General features: G+C 36.4%; 1 protein-coding gene across 1 annotated transcript in view; it reads left to right on the top strand.

Annotated features, from left to right (window-relative positions):
- The first annotated feature begins 237 nt into the window (after window positions 1-237).
- LOC134797338 (insulin receptor substrate 2) overlaps window positions 238-23,222 on the top strand; it is a 394,635-nt gene continuing 371,650 nt past the window's right edge. The window contains exon 1 of the mRNA XM_063769560.1: window positions 238-1,483. Coding sequence (XP_063625630.1) covers window positions 1,111-1,483 — 373 coding nt within the window. The 5' untranslated portion in view covers window positions 238-1,110. The remainder of the gene's footprint in view (window positions 1,484-23,222) is intronic.

The following is a 23,222-nucleotide window of genomic DNA, read 5'->3' as shown; positions in this document are numbered from 1 at the left end:
ATAATAGCACTTTCTCTGCTACTCCTACTGAAAGATACGTAAGACTATCCCGTTCTGTCAGTTATCCCCACCACTCATGCCCAATCCAGTTTAATACTAGATTCATGTGGTAGATAAAGTGACCACAGCAAAAAAAGGAAACCGTATCCGTAAAGGCACTCCAACACACTCACGGACAACGAAACAAGATCTACAATAAAAAATATTATTTACGTACAACCTTCGTACAACGATGTTTATGTACAAGTAAAATTAAAATATTAAAAAAAACGTAATGTACAAATCAATCGGCATCATTTTCATTTTATCTCGATGATTCAAGAAAGTTCATAAATGGGAACTGCCTGCAGTCTGCGCAGAGGACCACGTTTTGAGCCCTCTACACAGCTAGTTTTTTGCGCATCGTACTTGAATATTTCCGAGTGTAGTATAGTATTCCGCCGTACAAATAAATGACACGCAATAGAACCAATAAAAAACGATGCGCAGTTTTTATAAATCGAGTGATTGCATAGACGAAAACTGAACAGTATATCTGTAATTTGATTTGTAATAGCCGAGAAGTTTCATAACAGTGCGGGAACTGTAGGATAGTAGTAAAATTGAATGTTTTGATGTCATGCAGAGGCATGACTTCCATGCCCTGCGATACGGAAGGGCGTGCGGTGCAGATTACGTTTACTATGAATGATTTTATCTCTTTCTAAACTCTAGTGTCTGTGAATGACCGAGTGAAATAGCGTACCAAATTATGGATTGAATAGTGTTGTTGATGTATTTTGTTATTTTCATAACGTAACGCGATTAGGATAAAATTATTGTTATCGTGGCCGCGAGGAATCAGTGTGGCGAGTGGCTCGGCGCCTCGGAGCCGCATATACGGAACTGCGTTGGTTCGCGAATCGGGCGTTAGATTTATCGTCTGGCGCGTTACTATTTACGCACTTTTCGAAAAAGATAGTACGTATTTTTAGTCGCCGCGCGTGTTTCACGTGAACCGTCGGGAGCGTCTCGTCAGGTCGGGTGACCGCGATCGCGGAATTCGTAAACAACCTCAAGGTCGGCGGGCATGTGCCAGAGTCGCTAGGGCTGCGATGCGGGCACGCTGACATGTCTGCGGCCGGCGGGGGCGGCGCGGGCGCCGTGGTGCGCCAGGGGCACCTGAGGAAGTTGAAGACGATGAAGAAGAAATACTTCGTGTTGCGAGCGGAGAGTGCAGATTGCTCGGCTCGGCTGGATTACTATGAGTCTGAGAAGAAATTTCGTGCTGGCGCGGCGCCTCGCCGAGTGTTACCTCTAAAGAGTTGTTATAATATTACGCGCCGCTTGGATCTTAAGCAGAAGCATGTGATAGCACTATTTACTCGTGAAGAACAGTTTTGTGTGGTGGCAGAGAATGAGCAGGAGCTACATGGCTGGTTGACTGCCATCTTGCGACAACACTCCTCCGATGAGAACAGCGATGAACTCCTACATCCTATCCGTAAGTAAATTCTTATTATGATCTACATCCTATTTTGGCAAACTATTTGGGACTGTTAAAGCTTTTATATTATGTACTAGTTCATTACGGCCCAAAGAATCTGGAACTTTCTGGATGCAACAGGCATTAGAAATGAACTTTAAAGGGCCGTCACAATAGATCAATGCTGGCTGATGCGACACTCAAAGGCCCACTACAACACAATAATAATATGTACTAGTTCACTTGTAAAGTAAGTCAAGATAATAATTTGTTTTCACATTATTTGTTACTTAATTTAGGTTATATATGTTTCTACCATTTTTAAATTATTTGTTTTGTGTAGCAAAAATAAGCGGTAGTCTATTATCAACCACACATGCTTCATTATTTGGAGTTTTAAATGAAATCAGACAAGCCACTATCAGACGAGGCCAGGTTGATGTGCAAACTATACTTATATGTGATGTAGTGGTCTAGGTAATACTTCACTACTACATCATTATTACTATTAGATCTCATTACGGGGGTGACATTGTCACTGCGTGACAAAACCCCTTAAAAAAAAAAATGAAATTTAACATGTCTATAATTTATGAAAACCTTTATTTTTCTTTCTATCATTATTTGTTTAATTCTGAAAATTATCCTTGCATATCAAACAAAGTCTGAACATAATGATATTTTAAAAGAATTAGATAAACATATGTAATAAGTGATACCACATCCTGTGTTTATTTAACTGTTCAATAATTTGTCTGGTATGGAATCAGTTCAACAAATATGTAGCAAAAATTATAGGCTGTAAGTCAAAAACAATTTTACTTAGTCATTCATTTCAATAACGTTTTACTGTGTGTTGGAAAATTTGTTCAAAACTACATCCATGTAAATTATCATTTTGCTTTTTTTAAGAATTGGGTTATGTAGTCACAAGCCGCGCTGTTGTTTGATCACAAACTGCTTAAATCATCTGAAAAAAAAATGGACAAGGCGTGATAATGATGATTATCAAATAATGATGAAAATTCACATGAGAGGTAAAGTTTAGCAAGAGTTGCTTGTCAGTGAAGCACTGGAGCGTAGGCAGAAAGAATCATACTTTTTTTTTTATATGGTAGTATAGCCCCAAAAGAGGGATGAGTTGAGTATAGATTTTACAATCTGCTGTTAGTGACAAAATAGGTTTGTAAGACTAAGCTTATCTTTAAATTTATTTCCTGTCTCTGATTTTAACATATGGCACTATTATTCTCTGATGCTCAAGTTACTAAAAAACTGTTTGGGGGTCATCCATTAATTACATCACACGTTTAGGGGGAGGGAGGGGGTCAAGAAAATGTGACATGTTGTGACAAGGGGGAGGGGGGAGTCATAAATTTTGTGACGTCACTTTAACTTCATCAGTAACCGAAAATGTATTTAAATTATTTTATACGCTAATTATCATTTAAATAACAAGTTTTTGAAACGATAATCGTTTTTATTCGTTTAATGTTATTTCTTAATCAGTTTTGGGTTATAAAATTACTAATATTTCTTTTGTCAAAAATATTTTGATAAAATATTAAATAAATATTTGCCGATTTCGTTGAAGAAATGTGACGTCACACCAGGGGGGAGGGGTTTGCCAAATGTGACCAAGTGTGACAAGGAGGGGGGGGAGGGGTAAAAAAACCTAGAAATTCGTGTGACGTAATTAATGGATGACCCCTTGTCTATGCTTTTGTGGGAATGTTTTTTTAATATATGTGCCGTTTTCAACCAATAGGATACCCTATTGTCGGTTGTCAATAAGGCGCTATTTCATAAAGCTTCAATTTTAAATCAATCTTATTGACAACTGAGAATGTGGTACCTTTTAGTTGAAAACGTCACATAATATAATGAATATAATGATTGATGAATTGATGATTCTGGATATAACATCTGGGGTTTTGCAATTATAATATTGAGTTGTTTTTTTCTACAAACTTGGTTTTTTGGCAAAACACAGATAAAAAACATAATTTGAAAGTCGATTTTGACCTACTTCCATACATGTTTCATAAAGAAAATATCTGAATTTAAATGAGAAGTTCTGATTATGATTGATATTTATTTATTGAAAATAATCATAAATGAAACAAATAAATGAATCAATCATAAATAAATATTGGACATTCATTCATACACAAATTGACCAAGCCCCACAGTAAGCTCAAGCAGGCTTGTGCTGTGGGTACTCAGACAACTATATTGTCACTAGCAAAAGGGTTGAAATTCAAATTTTCTATGGGACGATTATCCTTCGCGCCTACATTTTTTAAACTTCCGCTTTTTTCTACTAACGGAAATGGCTTGACAGACCATATATACTTATATAATTAGGGCGAGCGAAGCTCGCCCTATCACTATTCGACAAACTATGCATTCTTGTGGTACACTTTACGGAAAAACTATCGCACTGATAGGTTTGAAATTTAACATAGTAATTTAAATTCATGTCTAGATGTGTTATCAAACATAAAAATATCATTTTATAAACCTAAAAAAATTAATAAAGGAATAACACTTTGTATTACTACTAGCGCCATCTGTTAGAAAAATTATGAATTAAAATTCGTGCTAATGTACTATGTGCTAACAACGATGAATACATAAAGGGTTAAAATTTTGGATTCTGACCCATCTTGCTTCGCTTGGTTTGATTCCCAATTTAGCAATTAAGTTTCTGTGAATACGGGAACATTCAATTTTGTTGTATATTCACTGCGGAGGTCAATTTACTCGTATGTTCTGATCTGTGACGCCGATGAACTGATCAGTCATGTTGTGTTAGCAAACTTAAATCGGGTATTTTCAGTTCGAGAAACAGTTTTAGTGTTACCAAGTGTTACTATTGCTTGGAACTGCCAAAATTATAAATAAAGATAAGCATATTAGGCCGCCTGTTGTTAATACAAACTTCAGTGATTTAGGGCCGATACAGACGGACTACAACCCGACAGCAACTTGTATGGAAACTGCACGCTGACTGCACGCCAATTGCAACGTCGGCGTGCAGTTCAACAAAATGACCCAGAACCCTGGCATTACCTAGCTAGTGGAACTCAGGTTTGGTGCAACATAGGCACACGCTGTTTTAGTCATTCGACACGTCTTGATGAGCACTTAGGAGAGCAGTACGATAGAGCTGATGCTGAATCCTGGCTGTACCTAGTGGAACTCAGGTTTGGTGCAACATAGGCACACGCTGTTTTAGTCATTCGACACGTCTTGATGGGCATTTGGGAGACCAGTACCCAAGATAGAGCTGATGAGCTGATGCTAAACCCTGGCTGTACCTAGTAGAACTCAGGTTTGGTGCAACATAGGTACACGCTGTTTTGGACATCCAACTCGTCAGAATGAGCACTTGGGAGAGCAGTACCCAAGATAGAGCTGATGCTGAACCCTGGCAGTATCTATTTGAACTCAGGTTTGGTGCAACATAGGCACACGCTGTTTTGGTCATCCGACTCGTTTTTTTGAGCACTTGGGAGATACCCAAGATAGACCTGTAACTGAACCCTGGCAGTATTTAGTGGAACTCAGGTTTGTTGCAATATAGGCACACGATGTTTTGGTCATCTCACTCGTCTTGATGAGCACTTAGGAGAATAGTACCCAAAATAGAGCTGATGTTGAACCCTGGCAGTACCTAGTAGAGCTCGGGTTTGGTGCAACATAGACACACGCTGTTTTGGATATCCGACTCGTCATGATGATCACTTGGTAGCGTAGTACCCAAGATAGCTGATGCTGAACTCTGGCAGTACCTAGTGGAGCTCGGGTTTATACAATATAGGCACACGCTGTTTTGGTAATAAGCGCTTATGAAATTGTATATTACGTATGGATGATATTGGCAATTTAAATTTGTGGTCTGGACACGTTTTTAATGGACGAAGTAAAAGCTGTAACAGACAGGCGTACCGGACAGCGACCAGGGTCCAATTAGTAGGTATATTTCTTTCTTGCTCTCACTTATAGCTGCGTCCTTAACGGACTTATTACGTACCCACTCGATCGAACATGGAACAAGCCTCGGACTGGATCAAAATCGCGGTCCGGTACGTTTAGGTAGAAATCTCCGCGAGCCTTTACAAAGCTCTGCTTTTTGCTAGTATATGAATACATAGAAAACACTCATGACTCAGGAACAAATATTTATGCTCATCACACAAATAAATGCCCATACCGGGGTTCGGAGCCAGGACCATCGGCTTCATAGGTAGGGTCTACTGGGGTGCGACTAGGTCAGACCGGTCGTCAAAATGTGCATCTGGTGGACTTCAGGAAACAACTTGCAAATAATTAACCCTTCAATTAGAAGCACTGCATGTAATCATACTAATTTAAATATGCTATCAACTAATAAATTTACTTTACCATTGCAAAACTTTTGAGGATAAATGTTTATGCAAATGGGCAAACAAAAATGGATCATATTGCGACTGCCTAAAGTCTATAATCAAGTGAACTAACGAAGGGCGTTTCCAAAGACTTAAGTGCAATAAAAAAAATATATGAAGGAAATTTGCTAACTGCGGTTTTTCACTGGCACCAGGAAATATAAATTTGTCTAATTAAATTTGGTAAGTTATCATACTAACACATGCAATTGTTAGATAATTCAAAGTTAAAAACATGACATGATTGATATAATTATGATCATAATAAATGCGTATGTCCTTCCTGACTGACTGATTCATCAATGCAGAGCCGAAACTACAAAAGCTAGAAAAATGAAATTTGTACAATAGGTTACATTTATAATGTGTACAAGAGAAAAGAATACCGGTATATTTATACAAATTAACTGGCACTCAATTTCGGTATCACGGTTGTTTATGTATATTTTTGCACTTTATTTAGTTAATCTGATCTTACCTTAATACTATTCTATAATATCAAAGAAATATTGTGAATGCTATGAGATATTTTAATTTTTAGTTATACCGGTAACGGTCCCTGGCCTCAGATGCTAAATTAGGGAACTCAGATAGTGAATGAGTGGAAAACATGCTCTAACTCAAGGCCCATGTCAATGACCCTAAAGGTTCGCTATAAGTAAACAAGCACCCATTAATCTCAATGATATTAGCATAAAGGCCCCTTCCGCCCACCTTTAAAACAATATGGAACTTATTTACCAATTTGCGCCAATTTATTTTGAATATGCATTGATTTAAAAGGTTTTAAAGTGAGGTATCGAGATTTTTATTGTTAAAAGATACCATTGAAGTAAAATGGGGTGTTGTTTGTATAGTGCGACATAAAATAATAGAAATATAAAACTATGGAAATAAAAAATATCCATATTACATTGTTGGCCATGTTTAAGCATTTTAGGGGCTGTCCATAAATTACGTCATCGATTTTTGACGATTTTTGACCCCCCTCCCAAAATCATCCAAAAATCATGCTTCGAATGACCCCGTTTCCTCCTACGTCATGCTACCATCATCCGATGTCCAGACCCCCCCTCCTAATTTGAAATGACGTAATTTATGAATAGCCCCTTACGTCAAAAGTGTGGCAGTTACGTAGAAAGTGGCGCCCTCATTTAATGTCTACCATTTTGTGTCGAACTGTACATAAAATGTTTTTAAGTGATAGGGTATTTTCCTACTAGTCAAATCAGTTACTTTTTTAGAACTGTCAAAACGATTTGCTAATATGGAATTTATATGTAAACATTACATCGTGACGTCACGGTCAACTCACCTACTTTTTATATTTCTATCCGATTTATTAAATAGAACTTGTGTTTAAAAATAACTCCTATCTGTGTTTTTATAATAATTTTCTGGTGCTTTATTTCATGCATGGTGTAAAATAATTTATTTTAAATACAGTATAATACCCTATACAATAGGGCCTATTGTATAAAATAAACAAATCACGTGGATTTTTTTTTGTATCTTTAAAATATTATTTTTATATAAAACTAGACAGGCCCGCAGCTCCGCTCGCGAAATGAAATAAAGAGCGTGTCAACCCTGCCAGGGTTCATAACGGTGATAGGGATTTCTTATTTGAACCCGTTATTTGGATAACTTAATACGCAAAATATCTGAAAAAAATTATGTGATTTGATAAAAGGCAAAATTATACTTTTTCATCTACGTAGTTATTTATTTAAAACTCGTTTCAACATAAAATTATTATTTATTTTTATAAGCCTAATTGCAAAAACCTTCATTAGATTAATTTCCGCCTTAAGACGAATATGGACGACCACCGCCCATAAATCGCCTTTTGGTACAAACGTACGTACTCCCCATTTCCCTTTCTGAATACTAACATTACTTACTACGGTTATGTGAATCCTGGCCTCCGAGAAAAGATCACACCATGTTTCTCGGTCTTGCGATAGCTCTCGCCAGTCCCCATGGCCGAGGATAAGCAGATCTCGAGCAACTACGTCGTTCCAGCGGTAGGTACCTATGACGACCAATTGGGCGTCTCCCATTTCGTTGTCCCAAGTACGCTCTCGTCACGGCACGATCCTCTCCCATTCTCTCTAAATGTCCGAGCCAATGTAAGCTTAGCCACTTTTGTCTCTCAGTATTCCGCCAGTATATCGGAACACATCCTTATTTCTATAGCAACAGAGTTTTATTACGATATTTGGCCGACTGCTGACTGTACGTTTGCTTATTTTCACCAGGTCGTTTCGCTCAAAAATATCTGAACATGCACTTAAATTTTATCTACCTACATTATAACTTGCTAATCAACTTTGTATTTTTGGCCCATCTCGGCAGCCCGAATAAATCTGAATAACATAACTCAAAAAGAAATTTAAAACAACAAAATACAAATTACTATTGATATTGATAAGTCATTATCAGTCATTATATGGCATGTCACTCGTATGGGCATAAACTAAGGTAAAAGGTTGAGGTTGACAGCACTTATTATTTTACTTCGAGTAAAAAAGGCCGAAATCACTGCATACCAACATAACAAACATAATTTTGGTTATTTGAAGTTCGAAACATTATTAGTGGTATTGTATCGCTTAGTGTTAGTATGACTCACGACAGCTTAAATTCGATTATTAATATTTGACATCATTGCATTATATAAACAAGTATAGCATTTAAATTCGTATTGATTATTATTAGTGTTAATTAGATTCCTTAATTATTATTTACTGTGATGAAACTAACTAGATATTAAGCAATACATAATATGTTTTATAAGGTAACTTTAAGTATGTATTTAGCTATTAAGGTTAACTTGCCATACCCTATTCAGGGTCCATGCTGTTCAATTCAATTTAAAATACCATCTGTAAATACCATGGAATGCAATAAATAAATGAAATAAATGAAACGAAATCAACCGAGAGTTTCCGAAAATAGGCGATAGTCGTAAAATGAAGAAAGTTATGAAAATTTCTTTTGCTTATTGTAAATTAAATACGCATCGAAAGCGATAGTTTTTATGCTCTAGTTATATTCTCATACTTAGATAATAGATTGGAACAGTTTTTTCTTATCATACGTGCGTCGTATTTGAGAAACGTGTCAGAAACTTTTTTAGAAATTTGTAAGGCGCCATCTCGCTTCTTCCCTCGTTTTTTATCCCGTTCTGGTTTTTCAATTTTATATATATGATTTTAATTGATTGGCCTCTTATTTTGTTTTTATAAATTACAATATTTTTTTTAACAAAACTCGAAGCAGAAAATGAGACTAATTTCTGGCTTTTTACAATTTTAAATACAATTTCAGACAAAAAATATTAATTAAAATAAAACGTCCAAACATTGCCCCCAAATTTGTTAAAAATGATATTCATACATCATACATCATATATATCGATTGTTTGTGCTTACGAATTGTAACACGGCTGTTTTGTAAGGGGGTAAAATATATAAAAGAAAAGCTCCGGCTTGTGGAAAATGGAAACAGCCATGTTAACAAAATAAAATTAAATCAAAATTAAATTAAATAGACTAAACGGAAACCTTGCTGCAGGAAAGCTAGGAGGAGAAACAATTAAACAAATTTATATCTAACAAACTTTATTAATCTAATCATTTACTGTTAAATGCTCAGTGGTAAGCTGGGTCGCTTCACAGGTTCTAGTTATAAGGGTTTACACCCATTAATTAAAAACTAAAAACTAAATTTCGAAATACCTAAGTTTTATGCACCAGAACTTTCAAAACTTCAAACTGAATAAAATTAAATTATAATTAACCATTTTAAATTTGTAGTTGGTGGCGGATGCCACTCAAAAGTTATGCAACAGACCGACCTCAAAAACTGCTGCTGGAACTGCAGCAGCGGGGAGCGTACTCGCCTTTCCCCGGGAAGCTGGCCGCTAACCTGGTTGGAGCCGGCCGCTGCAGATGGCGTGGTACAGATCCCACAGCCTCATTTTACAACTTCTAAACATCTTCAAATGAATTCCAAAAGAAATCGAAAGCTCTTCAAAAGAATTCTAAAGCTCTTCCAAAAAAAATCACAAGCTCCCGGCTCCTGTAAACCGAGAAATGGATACATTAGCCGACGCCTTAATGGCCGCTAAAGAAAATATGAAACAATTGGAAATTTAGCTCACCGCACTGGAAGCTGTTAGGACTTCTGGCGGAGCACTCCCAACCCTCGAGCAGGAGTCAACTCTGTAAAGAACCAAAAACCTGGTTAAGGACGAACCCACAACGTTTCGCGCCATTGTGGAGTTGATCACACCTAAATTCCATTTGTACTTACTCAGTGGAGCACACCGAAGGACTCGAGCTGCTTCCAGCATTTCGACCAACATGGCGAATGTGTGGTCTCACCACAAATAGTACTCATGCGAGCGTGCGTCCCCGGAGGGGTCCACACATCAAATCTGCATGTCATCTCAAAATGACCTCCTCATATGTTGAGTACAAAAGGCCAAAACAAAAGTAGGGTGCCAATCCCTTGATGACACAAATCCTACGAAAATTCTGACTGATTTATTTAACAATTCACTCCTGAGCCTAAGAAATATATTTTATCAATAAATCTAATAAAGTTTCATTTCAGAGCCCCCTTTTTGGAGTCTGTAATTCCTATGTTTTATTTAACATCTAAATTCTCTCTTACCTAAAAAAACATATCTATATCATACAAAGTTTTCCTGGAGTGACAACCTAAATATCTCAAGTTTTAATTATTTTTACTCGTATGACAACCCCGACAACAGATAAGCATAAAGAGGTGCATCTGAATGCAACAGATTATGCAAATAAGTGCAACCAATCGAGTTAGTTTGGGATATTGTTAAAATCATCGAAATAAGAAAAGGAATTCAACCCAAAAATATTAATTTAAAATTTAAGAAAATGTCTACGTTACAGAATAAATACTATTCTATTCTATTCTATATAGCTCAAAAACTATTTGTTTTAACCATAAACAAATACATTATTTTACATTAAATAATTTCATTTTAGAACATAGCTGTATTAAGCGTGCAGTATTAAAATAAATACTTTCAAATTAGCAACATTATCTAGAACTACAATATTTACAAATAATTTCAATATACAAGTAGAGTTTTTTAAATATCTACTAGTCAATAAATATTATTGTACTTCAATAAATTTACAGAAATATCTGTTGGTACGGCTAAACATATAATCGATTGTTTTCCAGAATTGCTAGCATATGTTAATAGCTATAATGGGTACCTATAGGCACCTACCGTGTGGCCTCGCCCAACAAGAACTATGTATTCCAATAACTTAGCAAGCAAGACTTCAACTTTACTAAAAGGTTTATAAATCGTCGTATTTTTGTATGTTACTTTTTATTTTCAAAATGAAATGATTTTTGAAATACCCATTTATAATATTTTGAACATTTTATCCATTTATAATATTTTGAAAATGTTATAAGCGTCTACAAAAACTTATTGTATAGAAATTGATCCTTGAGGTATCCTAAAGGTAACTCCTTAAATGGTTTCCTAGACTTCCTAGAGGGTCGATTTTCATTTTGTCGTCGAATTGTATTTTGGATAAAATTTAGCTGGTTTGAAGAGACTCCTCATTCTGGACAGTATAAATATAAAGTTGCAACTTGTCCCGAAAAAAATTTTTTTGCTTTTCCGTTGGATTTCGAAAATACCATACTTTTTCGTAATACAGTGGAAGATTTTTAGGACATACGGAGAAATTGCGCATAAATAGTAAAATAGGGAACTCTATCCACCAGATTTCATCGAAACCTTACATCACTTCACCTTATAAAACAAAGTCCCCGGTCGCGTCTGTCTGTTTGTATGTTTGTTCGCGATTAACTCAAAAACTACCGAACGGATTTTCATGCGGTTTTCACCTATCAATAGAGTGATTCTTAAGAAATGTTTAGGTGTATAATTTTTTAACCCGTGCGAAGCCGGGCGGGTCGCTAGTAAAAATATAAGACAACTAAAAAAATCGGCCCAAGAGGCGAATGCTCGTTAACTATTCGGATTTAAGCCCAGGGCCGATAACCCTATGTTTACGTCTGACTCACTTATAGCTTAAAACTCTTGCCAAATATACTTTTAAATTGCATCATGTTTGGAAATTCGCTGGATTGGATTGTTATTGCTTATTAATGTAAGGGTTGTTTATAATGATGTTGAAAGAAAAATTTATGTAGTAGATCATAAATTCGGGTTCGATAGATATTGGACACGAAAATGTGGCATACTAGTTTGGCAAGCGTTCTTCTCTGAACTCTTTTACCGCTAAAGACAGCCGCAGACATGGTTATAATTTAATATAAACCTTCGTGCACTCAGGTATAGTTTACGAAGGCGCGTTGTAGGGTTCGATTTCGGCCAAAAAACTACCGAACATGTCGGCCGCACCGAAACTGTACTTTCGGTAGTGTCCGAGCCGACCGAAATTTCGGTTTCGGCAGATTAAAGCATAAAGGGGCCTACAGATTAGGTACCAGTTCGCCGGACGATATCAGCCTGTCAGTTCGGAGCTTTCACCTTTTGCGTTTAACTGACAGGCTAATATCGTCCGGCAAAAACTGGTAATCAGTGGGCCCCTTTAAAAATCATATTTCTTACGAAGGATCGATTTCGGCCGAAACTAGAACAAAACCGAACCTTCGATTTCCGTTTCGGCGAAAAATCCGCCGGTTTAAGATCCTTCAGTCAGAGCTACTATTAGTACAGTCAACCATAAACATGTATACAACTTTCCATCCTACTACTCATGGAATAAGGTGCAAATATGTATACATGTTTATGACCGCGACTGTAAATCTGTTGTTACACTCATTACCTAGTTACTAAATATAGCGTCAATTATGTATGTCATAGTAAACATGCGCTATTTTGAGCCGCAACATAGTGCTATGAAAACAAACTGTAGTACAGTCATCAATAGAAGATAAGCGAGCGAATTTTCCAAAACTATCTCATCACTATTTTCTTATTTGAAACAGGTTACCCCTCCCTTTTTTTGCGTCGAACCTTTATAATGTTTTCGTGCGCACTAAATAAAAAAAAATATTATTCTTAGTGTTACAATTTACAATCCCTATACTCTGTATCTTTAGGTATTTCAATAAAAGTAAACAAAATCTACCCTCAAATGGCTCCTTAAGCCAGTTGAGGGTAGATGACAACATTACATGATCAAATAATGTAGGCTAAAGTCAGGTCGTTCAGCGACTGATCCAGGCGGTTTTGTATTTGGTTGGTTAACCAATAAATGTTATAACTACCCGAAAATTTACAAATATGTAGTTTGTTTACTTTTATTTAAATACCTAAAGATACAGACTATACATATGTATTACTCTTGGGGGTCAAGAGTAGGCCAAATATGATCACGTGTTTTGTGGACGAACCCAAAGCAACTGGTAAATATCAAATATATCGCACACAAGTTCTGAGAATTCATTGGTACGAGCCCGGATTACTAGTGAGTTCTTAGAACTTGTGTGCGAAATATTTGATATTTACCTGTTATTTACTGGTAGAGTTAGACCAAGATAAGTCTGCGGCGATTTAGATAGTGCTTCAGTCACGGCCTAGCCAAGTCAGACGGCCTAGCCAAGATGCCAATCTTTTGCGCCGTAGGTAAACGGTAATCTCTCTCTATCCATATTAGTGCCACAGAGAGACATTAGCGTACCGTTCGCTACGAAGTAAACGATCGGAATCTTGGCTAGGCACCCTGCTTTAGGCTGTTTATCATCACATCGTTCACACTGTCAACTAACGATTTGTAAACGTTATTCCAAAGACATAAAGTTCTCTGACAGTCAATAACCTAAAGCACAGTTACTACATAGTCGCATGTGCTATTTCGAAACGCAACATAGTGGCATGAAAACAAACAACATAATAAATAATTTAGCCGCCCGTTGTAGGTCAATAGGCCAGATCTGTTAGTCATCTTAGTCTAAGATAAGGCTAAGTGCTTACAGATTATACAACTGTAAAGACCATACCGCCGCTTGTCTGCAATACGGCCACATCTTAAAATTTATGATCAGACATAGAAGTTTTTGTGGCAAAAACGTGAGGAAATGAAACATCGATAAATCTGGTATCGATATTATATTTATACTAGACGGGCCCGCAGCTCCGCTCGCGTAAATGAAATAAAGAGTTTGTCTTATGTTTAGTTAAATACCGATATTATTATGTATTGAACCCTGCCAGGGTTTATAACTGTGATAGGGACTTCTTATTTGTAACCGATATTTGGATAACTTAATTCGCAAATTTCTCAAAAAATGATGTGATTTGATAAAAGGCAAGATTGTATTTTTTCATCTACGTAGGTATTTATTTAAAACTTGTTTCAACATAAAATTATGGGGTTGCATTTGAATTACGCATTATAGGAAGGGGGGAGGCAGTAGGAACCCCCCCGAACCCATCCCCAAAGTTAGGAAATCAATAGTTACCACGAAAATTTATTTTTTTATTTTTTGTGGTTATGTTCAATAAAACAACCAAAGCGTACGAAAGGGTAACCAATTTGGACTTTCGTATACATATTTTTGAGCACTTTGTCCGTATACATGTTTTTGACCACTGTATTTCTTTTTTGACAGCGACTCGGGGGTGTTGTGAACGCAAGATACCTAACACTCCTCCTCGCTTCGCTCATCGTCGTACCTAACGGTGACTCTGGCACTGTATTTCGTTCCGTCACTTCCGTCACACGTAATTTCAAACACTTATAAAAAAAAAACTACGCGTCTCCTAGACACAAATCGGGTGTCGTTTAAAAGGGGTGACCAACCCCTATAAAATGCCACCCTTCCCTCCGCCCCTCCCTATAATGCGTGATTCAAATGCTAACCCAAAATTATTATTTATTTTTATAAGCCCAATTGCAAAAGCCTTCATTAGATTAATTTCCGCCTTAAGACGACTATGTACGACCACCGCCCATATATCGCATTTTCATACAAACGTAAATAGTCCCCATTTCCCTGTCTGGATATTGACATTACTTACGACGGCTACGGTGACGCAACGACCGAAAATGAGTCCTGTTTCCCGGTCTTGCGATAGCTCTCGCCAGTCGCCATGGCCGAGGTTGAGCAGATCTTGAGCAACCCCTGAGCTCCAAAATATCTGAGCATGCACTTTAACTACATTATAATTTACATTGTTCAGATATTTGTGAATACCTCGGCCTTCCGATATATCTGATGGGGACTGTTCAGGAAGAAGAAAAAATCCTACCTGGTCGAGTCGTATCGTATTACGCGAGAAAACAGTTCCCGAATTGGTTATATCTCTAAAGTCATTAAAGTATAATTATCACACACACACATTACGGGCACCATCCCTTGAACTTGCTATCAACTTTGTATTTTTGGCCCATCTCGGCAGCCCGTTCCCCGGACGAATGGCAATGTTTGCCGAAGCCGTGAAAGTCAATCTGAATAATATAACTCAAAAAGAAATTTAAAACAATAAAATACAAATTATTAACACGATAATCATACGATAATACTAATTTGATTGATAAGTCATTTATGGCATTTAAGTCACTCGTACGGTTATAGACTAAGGTTGAGGTTGTCAGCACTTTTTATTTTACTTCGTGTAATAAAACGCCGCAATAACTGTATACCAACATGACAAACATAAACATTGGGTATGTCTGTAGCACCACATCAAATAATTTTGTCTGTACCACCACCGAAACGAAACTAACCGAGAGTTGCCGAAAATGGTCGATCATCGTAAAATGAAGATTGTTATAAAATTTTCTTTTGCTTATTGTAAATTAAATACGCATCGAAAGCGATAGTTTTTATGCTCTAGTTCTATTCTCATATTTAGATAATAGATTTAAACAGTTTTTTCTTATCATACGTGCGTCGTATTCGAGATACGTGTCAAAAACTTTTTTAGAAATTTGTAGGGCGCCATCTCGCTTCTTCGCTCGTTTTTTTATCCCGTTCTGGTTTTTCGATTTTATATATATGATTTATTCAAAATATGTATCTTCTACTGGCTGTAGGTAATTTACCGACTTTACCGAGAAATTTCAATAATGCAAATAAATTACAAAGCGGTAAGTACATAATTATTTATTACATATATGTATTTAGCACTTAAAAATTAATACGTAAACTGTAGTATACAGTGCCAAAAGAATATAAAACTACCAATATATCAAAAGAGAAGAAAATATCGAACGTGTTGTGTACATTTCGCGGTAGCTTCTAATTTCTAATATCAGTATCTTTATATAAAATGCAATCAATATCTAAGTATAACGTTAAGGTAACATCGATAACAGACATGTGGATATTTCATTTTGTCAATCACTTTTTGCCACAAAAATTTCTAAGTATGTCTGTTTATGATAATTGGAGATTTAATCTTAATTAAAAATAATAAAATAAAATTTCTTTTAAAAATGTTGGTGCCCAAGTGGGCGTATTGCAGGCACGAAACGATTAATAATATGGGTGCATTATCTAAAAGATGATGCATGTGATTTGTCTCTTGATGGATATTCGGTCTCAAAAATTTAGAGAAAGTTTAACCTTTGTTTTAACACGTTTTTACTTATTTTTACACATCTACCGAAGGAGGATTACGATTTCGAGCGTATGGATATGTGTGTGTGTACAGGTTGGCACGAAAACACGTTGACTAAGGTTTTACTCCGGCGTATTGTTGATAATTTTAAGAAACGTTTGTGTAATATAGTTATATTAAAGAAGAACATTTTGAAGACAATAACTACGTTTTGTTTTAGTTAAATGTAGTTAAAAATTTAGACGACATTTTGTAAAAGACTAAGTAATAGTAGTTTATGTGACTGCTACATAATGAAAGGCATTAAAATACGAGTGTGGGTTTATGAAACGAATGAAATGAGTTTCATAATAGTATCACACGAGTGTTTTAATGCCTAATTATGTACAGTTACATACACTGCTTTATCTACACACATATTATAAACTTTCTATGATATATTCACTAACCTCATATTACAGCCGACAATGGGGCACTTTAGTCTCTGGCGGAACTCGCGGATATGAGCTGGCGTCTCCGAAATATCTTTATCGCACATTTTACACGAAACTTTTGTTATAGTTACTTTAAAAACCACAAAACAAATTATTTTTTACTTACAAACTAATTAAAAGATAAACTGTGCGTCAAATGGCGGCAAATGAAAACTTCTTTCACGCACGTCACGCATCCTTAGTTTTTTTTAATTCAAAGACAAACTAGAGTCGGGGTCGATTACCATATCGCCCGGTACCAACTTACATGCGAGATTTGTCAATATTGTATGCAATTGTCATTTGATTTCGAATAAAACGTCATCTCGACTGATATTAGAATAGGGGTCAAATCAATTTGCTTTTATTTTTCAGAGATGTTCGAAACTTGAATGCATTACCAAATCGATTTTGATATAGTAATGAAGCTATTACCACATTTTCACAGATAAGAAATTTGCTGTAACAAAATAGTTTATCGTAACGTGGGCCATTATTTACGGATTTTGAAGGCATCATAGAGAGTTTATGATATGTGCGTAGATAAAATATTTTTATTTGTTCCTTGTCAACGTATTTTGGACCATCCTGTTATTCTTTGGCGCAGCCTATCCCGTTTGACGGATTACAATTAATGAGCTGTCATTAGATTTATCTCAGTCGTAGGAGTGGTATAGGTGATAATTGCTTGCGAAACCTATTGTTTTTTTTTCTTTAATCCAACTTGTTTGTTTTTTAGGTCAATTCATGATTATTATTATATATAATTCTATGTCCACTTGTGTTTTGTCCATTTCAAAAGTGTTCATCGAGTTTATTAAAAAAATGATGAATGATTATTAGTTTATGATTGCATGAGAACATTAGTTCTCATAGCAATAGCTATTACCGTTTGTGGAAATTTGCCTTAAATCTAGCTGTTCTAATGATCGAGACTGAAAGTAATAAATTTAATAAGTATTAAAAAATAACATTTATTTTCTTGTGTTTGTGATAATCGTCTTGTCCAGTGCCTCGTAGATGGCTTCCGAAATAAAAGGGCTGTCACTGTCAGCGATTTAAAATTCTAATATAATTAAATACCATAGCGGTATAATGTTAGTATTAAATAGCTAGTGATACTATTACGGCTCGGCCACGACATTGAGCGACTTGCGACGGCGGTAGCGAGAACCATAGGTGGGAAGGGAACGAAAGGTCCGATCGCTGTGTCTCGCTCCAACCTATGGTTATCGCTGCCGCCGTCGCAAGTCGCTCAATGTCGTGGCCGAGCCGTTAGCCGAAGGATTTGACCATGGTATAATAATATACTCCGCCTGGTACTCCATTCCGAGATTCGCGTATGACCTAACTGACACGCGCCTACGTCATCATGCTGTTTACAGGTTCTCAAACTTTGAAATGTGGGAGAATTTTAACCAACGGTGAAAATTATTTTAACGGCATTAATTTTAAGTTATTCATGTAGAAACATAGTAAAATAAAACAAATCTAATGTATTAAATTAAACTTTGTTTATCTATACAAGACAAACGTTTGAAAAACTAATTCACAGTTAATCAATAAACGGTGTTCGACACTTTAAGCAATTTTCGTTTTAATTTCTTAGGGGGGCTGCTTGCGTTAACAAGCAAACATAGAACATAAAATTTTATCATTAATAGTAATTATTGTCGATAATTACGTATACATACCATTTTTACATATTGTTTTCAGTCCACAATAGCGAAGCCATTCACTGGCTACGGATTCATTATTCGGAAACGTATAAAATCTGATTATACTGCCCTTTTTACTCCTACTCTTACAGTTCCGAATAGAACAGCCAACCATTTTCGTAACAAAACATTAATTACCAAGCTTACGACGTGAAAAGTTTGGAAAACTCTGCGACTGCTGACACTGAGCGAGAAGGAAATAACAATTAACACGCGTTCGACAAGGATGACGGTCAGGGCATGAAGTTATCTAGATCCGAATTGTCAAATGTCCTCAGCGCTATCCTGTGTTGCCAGTAGTATAAACAGAATTACCCGAATGTCTGAAATTTCTTTCGTGAATCGGAAGATATTGCTAACGAGTCATTAAAAATGACGTGTTATTGTAAAATTTAAGCTAAAATACATATAAATGAAAATTATAAAATTATAAAGAAATATTTTAACTTATTAACCATAGGTATAATGTACCCATGTAACATGTTATGTTGAAATAAAGTGGCAATGTTATTGTGACGTAATCGCGTGTCACTCTGGGAATGGAAGACCATGTTTTATTAGACCATGGATTTGACAAGCAAATTTTTAACGGAAGTATAGATACTTTCAGAGTATTGAGGTAAAACTTTAAAATCCACGCGAGCGCCAAATCTTCAGTCGCAAATATCACGCGGCGTACCATATCTTTTGTTCCTTTCTAATTTCCTGGCTTTAGATATCATTATCACCATCATGAGGGGGCGCCGGGCGGCTTATCGAACGAGCGAGCGAAGCGAAGTGAAGTTCTTAGTTCTTACATTCAACTTGGAACACACGGCTGGCGAGGGGCACGTCCCGGCATTTCGATGTTTTTAAGCTGAACCACAGATTATATAATAGTTCTTACGAACAGATACTTATCTCTCAAAGAAAACGCAAATACCTACCGTTTTGATACCTACACAAAAATACAATGGAGTGACCTTCAGCGCGCCGCTCCCCGCACCGCGCGCACCGGCACAACGCTAGGGTTGCTGACGCTTAGAAATTATAAATAAATATCTACTTAAACAGCGGAGTGAAATAAAAGGAAAGCTGAATCTTAAATTATATCTAATATTCCGTTTATGCGTTAGTGTTTGCGAAATACTCATTTTAAAAGGTCATATGTCCCTGCAGTAACCGCAGTGTTTACGCCGTTTTATAAACCGCGCAATGATCCCAGCAAGAATTAGTTTCAAAACTTAGTGTAATTTAAAACCAGATAGAGATTAATGTTACACAATAAAGAAAAATAGTAGAGAACCCATGAATACAGGTAATTAATTATAAGTTAACCAGAGCATAAAAGTTTAGGTACTTTCCGGTGTAAAGTTAACTTACTGCCGTTAAAATAAACATTTACCAAAATAAATTAAAAATTTGCTACCTATTTCAAATAGATAGATATCTAACTATACATTTGTCGTAATAAACATTACATGTTTAAATAAGAAATTCAATAGCTACGTAGCTTGTAACTATCGTAAAAATTTACAGTGCGGCGCGCGGTGACGTGCGTGCGTGAGCGCGTGTGGCAACCAACTGGCTTGCTTTTCTACCGTGAACGGTAACAGATTCGTAGGTATATGTATATCCGAGCTCGCGCGGAGAGTTCCTTAGGCCTGGCTGAACTATCAGAGGATAGTTTGATACACAATAACTTAAGTAAATTTGTTCTAATTTAAAAGAAATTGGGTGAACATACAGGGTGATTCAGGAGACGTGAGCAGGACTAATACTGCGCATTTCGTAGATTATAAGCAACACTTTCGTATCAGTATTAGTGAGGTTAACGTTAATTTTCTAGTCACGTTGAAAAAAAAAGTTATTAATTTATTTACGACATGCGTGGTCACCCTAAAATTAGAATACTAAACTACCGATATTCTGTGTCAAATTGAATGTAACCACTGTCATCGCGGTCTGGTTACTTTTGAAAACTTGTATCTCACTCAAGTTTGACAGTTTATTTTCTTCGTAATCAAAAATTAAAGAGGTTTTATGCTTATTAATTAGGTCTTGTAGGGTGACCATGATTGTAGAGGATTAAATTTGCCCTCACCAAAAAGTTAAAAAATAGGAAAAAGTGTGGTTGTTTCCCCTAAATACGACGGTCGGATCGATCAATTATCAGTTACTGAGTGTGCAGGATTAGTCCTGCTCACGTCTCATGAATCACCATGTATAGTTGAGGGCATTATATTTTAGTCATTAAATTTTCAGCAGGCTCGATCAAGAGGTTATTGAGCTAGAAGAGCTTAAAATGCTAAAAAGCTATTTGTGAGGAGTCTTTCAATTCTGGTCATTTTAATTGCAAGAAAGTATGGTCGAGTTTGGTATCAAATGAAAGTGCTCGGTTTACACATTTATAATATTGTTTTTTAGTTTAAGATTTTAAAACAATTAGCAAGATATAAACGAAATAAAATAAACAAAATATTAGTATTTGACATTTGACAAGAAAGATTTCGGCTTACCACAGATACAGTTTATTTTAATCTCTATGGTGACTTAAATTTATCAGTTAAGGGCTCCACAGATCTTGCCATAAATCGCACGCGGTTTTCGATCCTTTGACGACTAAGTAGCACTGCATTCAATTGATCTTTTTGGCGCCGCGAGTTCTCAGTTCGGGGCGAACTACTAGTGATACAGTAGAATTCGCATATAATGGCATAGAAGGGAAGTGACAAACACGTCATACTAAGCGGATGTCATATAAAGCATAGTTCATTAACTTCTTATTTTTGTTAATTATTCCAAATTAGTCTCAAATTCCTTTGTGAGAGATGAGTTTTATTAGGTTGTACCAATTATCAACTTGTCACTGACAATAAAAGTAAAACAACTTACACACCACACACACATCACCAAACATCCTCGCAGGGAAAGACGTGGGGACGGCCACGAAAACCAGCGAGCGTGTCAGTATAACCGGGCATAATTTCACGAAAATAGGATTTATAGGACATAGTAAGCGGTTTGTCACTATAAGCGAAGTCATCTTAGGGTGGAATCACATCTATCAGCATCGAGCCGCATTTTGTATATGAGAAATTGCTCGTTAGTATGAAGATGCGTACGCATGCTTTCAGCTTTTCGATGCGTACGCATCTTCATACTAACGAGCGATTTCTCATATATAAAATGCGGCTCGATGCTGATAGATGTGATTCCACCCTTATCCGACTTTGTCACAAAGAATTTTATATGAAAACCAAACTTCGCACAGTAATTAGGTCATAGAGTTAAGCGGTTGGTCAGTATAAGCGGAGTCATAATAAACGGATTCCACTGTAGTTATGATATCACCTCAATATTTCAAAACTTAAAAATACTAGGAAGTGAGAAATGTTTATTTGCCTGTTTATCTATGTGACTATGTATAAGTTATCTTATCAAACCAGCGGCATGGCGCCGTGTTCCGTTGATTGACATCTAACATTTTCTAGTTTTAAACAAACACGCTACTAGTTTTCCTAGTCGTTAATCATTCTGATAAAGTTTTTACGTCACCCCGTATGTTGAAGTACGTCATCAGCCTGTATACAATTTCAATTATTTTATTCTGTTTAGTATTTTTGTATGTAATGACGTAGGGACCCTACGACCCCACCGCTCGCTGGTTTTCCCAGTGCAATCAGTCAACCAGGGCTCGGAACCGGCTTTTTTTTTTTTAATTCCAAAATAGCCCAATATTTTTAATTATTTTATGCTCTTGACGTGGGACTGAATAATGTGATAACAACTTCGTATTATTAGATTGTTCCATTAAACATGAAATAATAAACCAAAGAACGAAAAATAGCGTAATGATAATAATACCGGTATTTTTTGTATGAAGAGAAAACCGGTTTCGAGTCTTGCTGTCAACGCAGGACGGCTTGTGGTGAGCTGTTGGGCAGTAGAGACCCCCACGTACCCGAGTGCTCCTTGGGAGTTCTGTCACCCGACAGGGTTGGTGGGCCTTATGTCTCTGGCTTGCCATCCAAAAAAAAAACAGTTGATTAAAATAAGTAGTACAGTCAGCAGCAGAAGTTGCTAAGAGGGCGAGGTGTTCAAAATTACCTTGACACGCTCTTATTCTCTTAGTCTTAACAATAAAGTCGCGTCAATATAATTTTGAACACCTGGCCCGCTTAGAAACTTCTTCTGCTGACTGTACCTTTAAAGTACATAAGTACATAGAGTCTGTAACCATTGGAACCTTAAAAGCCTTAGACCAAAAACTGGTTCTGAGCATAAATAACTTTTTTTGTACTTAGTTTTCATGATTTCATGATTGGGCGGGGAAAGTAAAACAGATAAATGAATTAAAAGGAAATTCAATGTAATCTCATTCCTTTAAACGAGCAATTCTTGTATATTTATTTATTTATATATTTCGGGGATCTCGGAAACGGCTCTATCGATTTCGATGAAATTTGCTATATGGGGGTTGTCGGGGGCGAAAAATCGATCTAGCTATCTAGTTTTATCTCTGGGAAAACGCGCATTTTTGAG

This window comes from Cydia splendana, chromosome 15 (genome assembly GCF_910591565.1).
Source record: "Cydia splendana chromosome 15, ilCydSple1.2, whole genome shotgun sequence".
Classification (NCBI taxonomy): Eukaryota; Metazoa; Arthropoda; class Insecta; order Lepidoptera; family Tortricidae; genus Cydia; species Cydia splendana.
The sequence above is the reverse complement of the archived record's forward strand: the minus strand, read 5'-3'. Positions and strand labels throughout refer to the sequence as shown.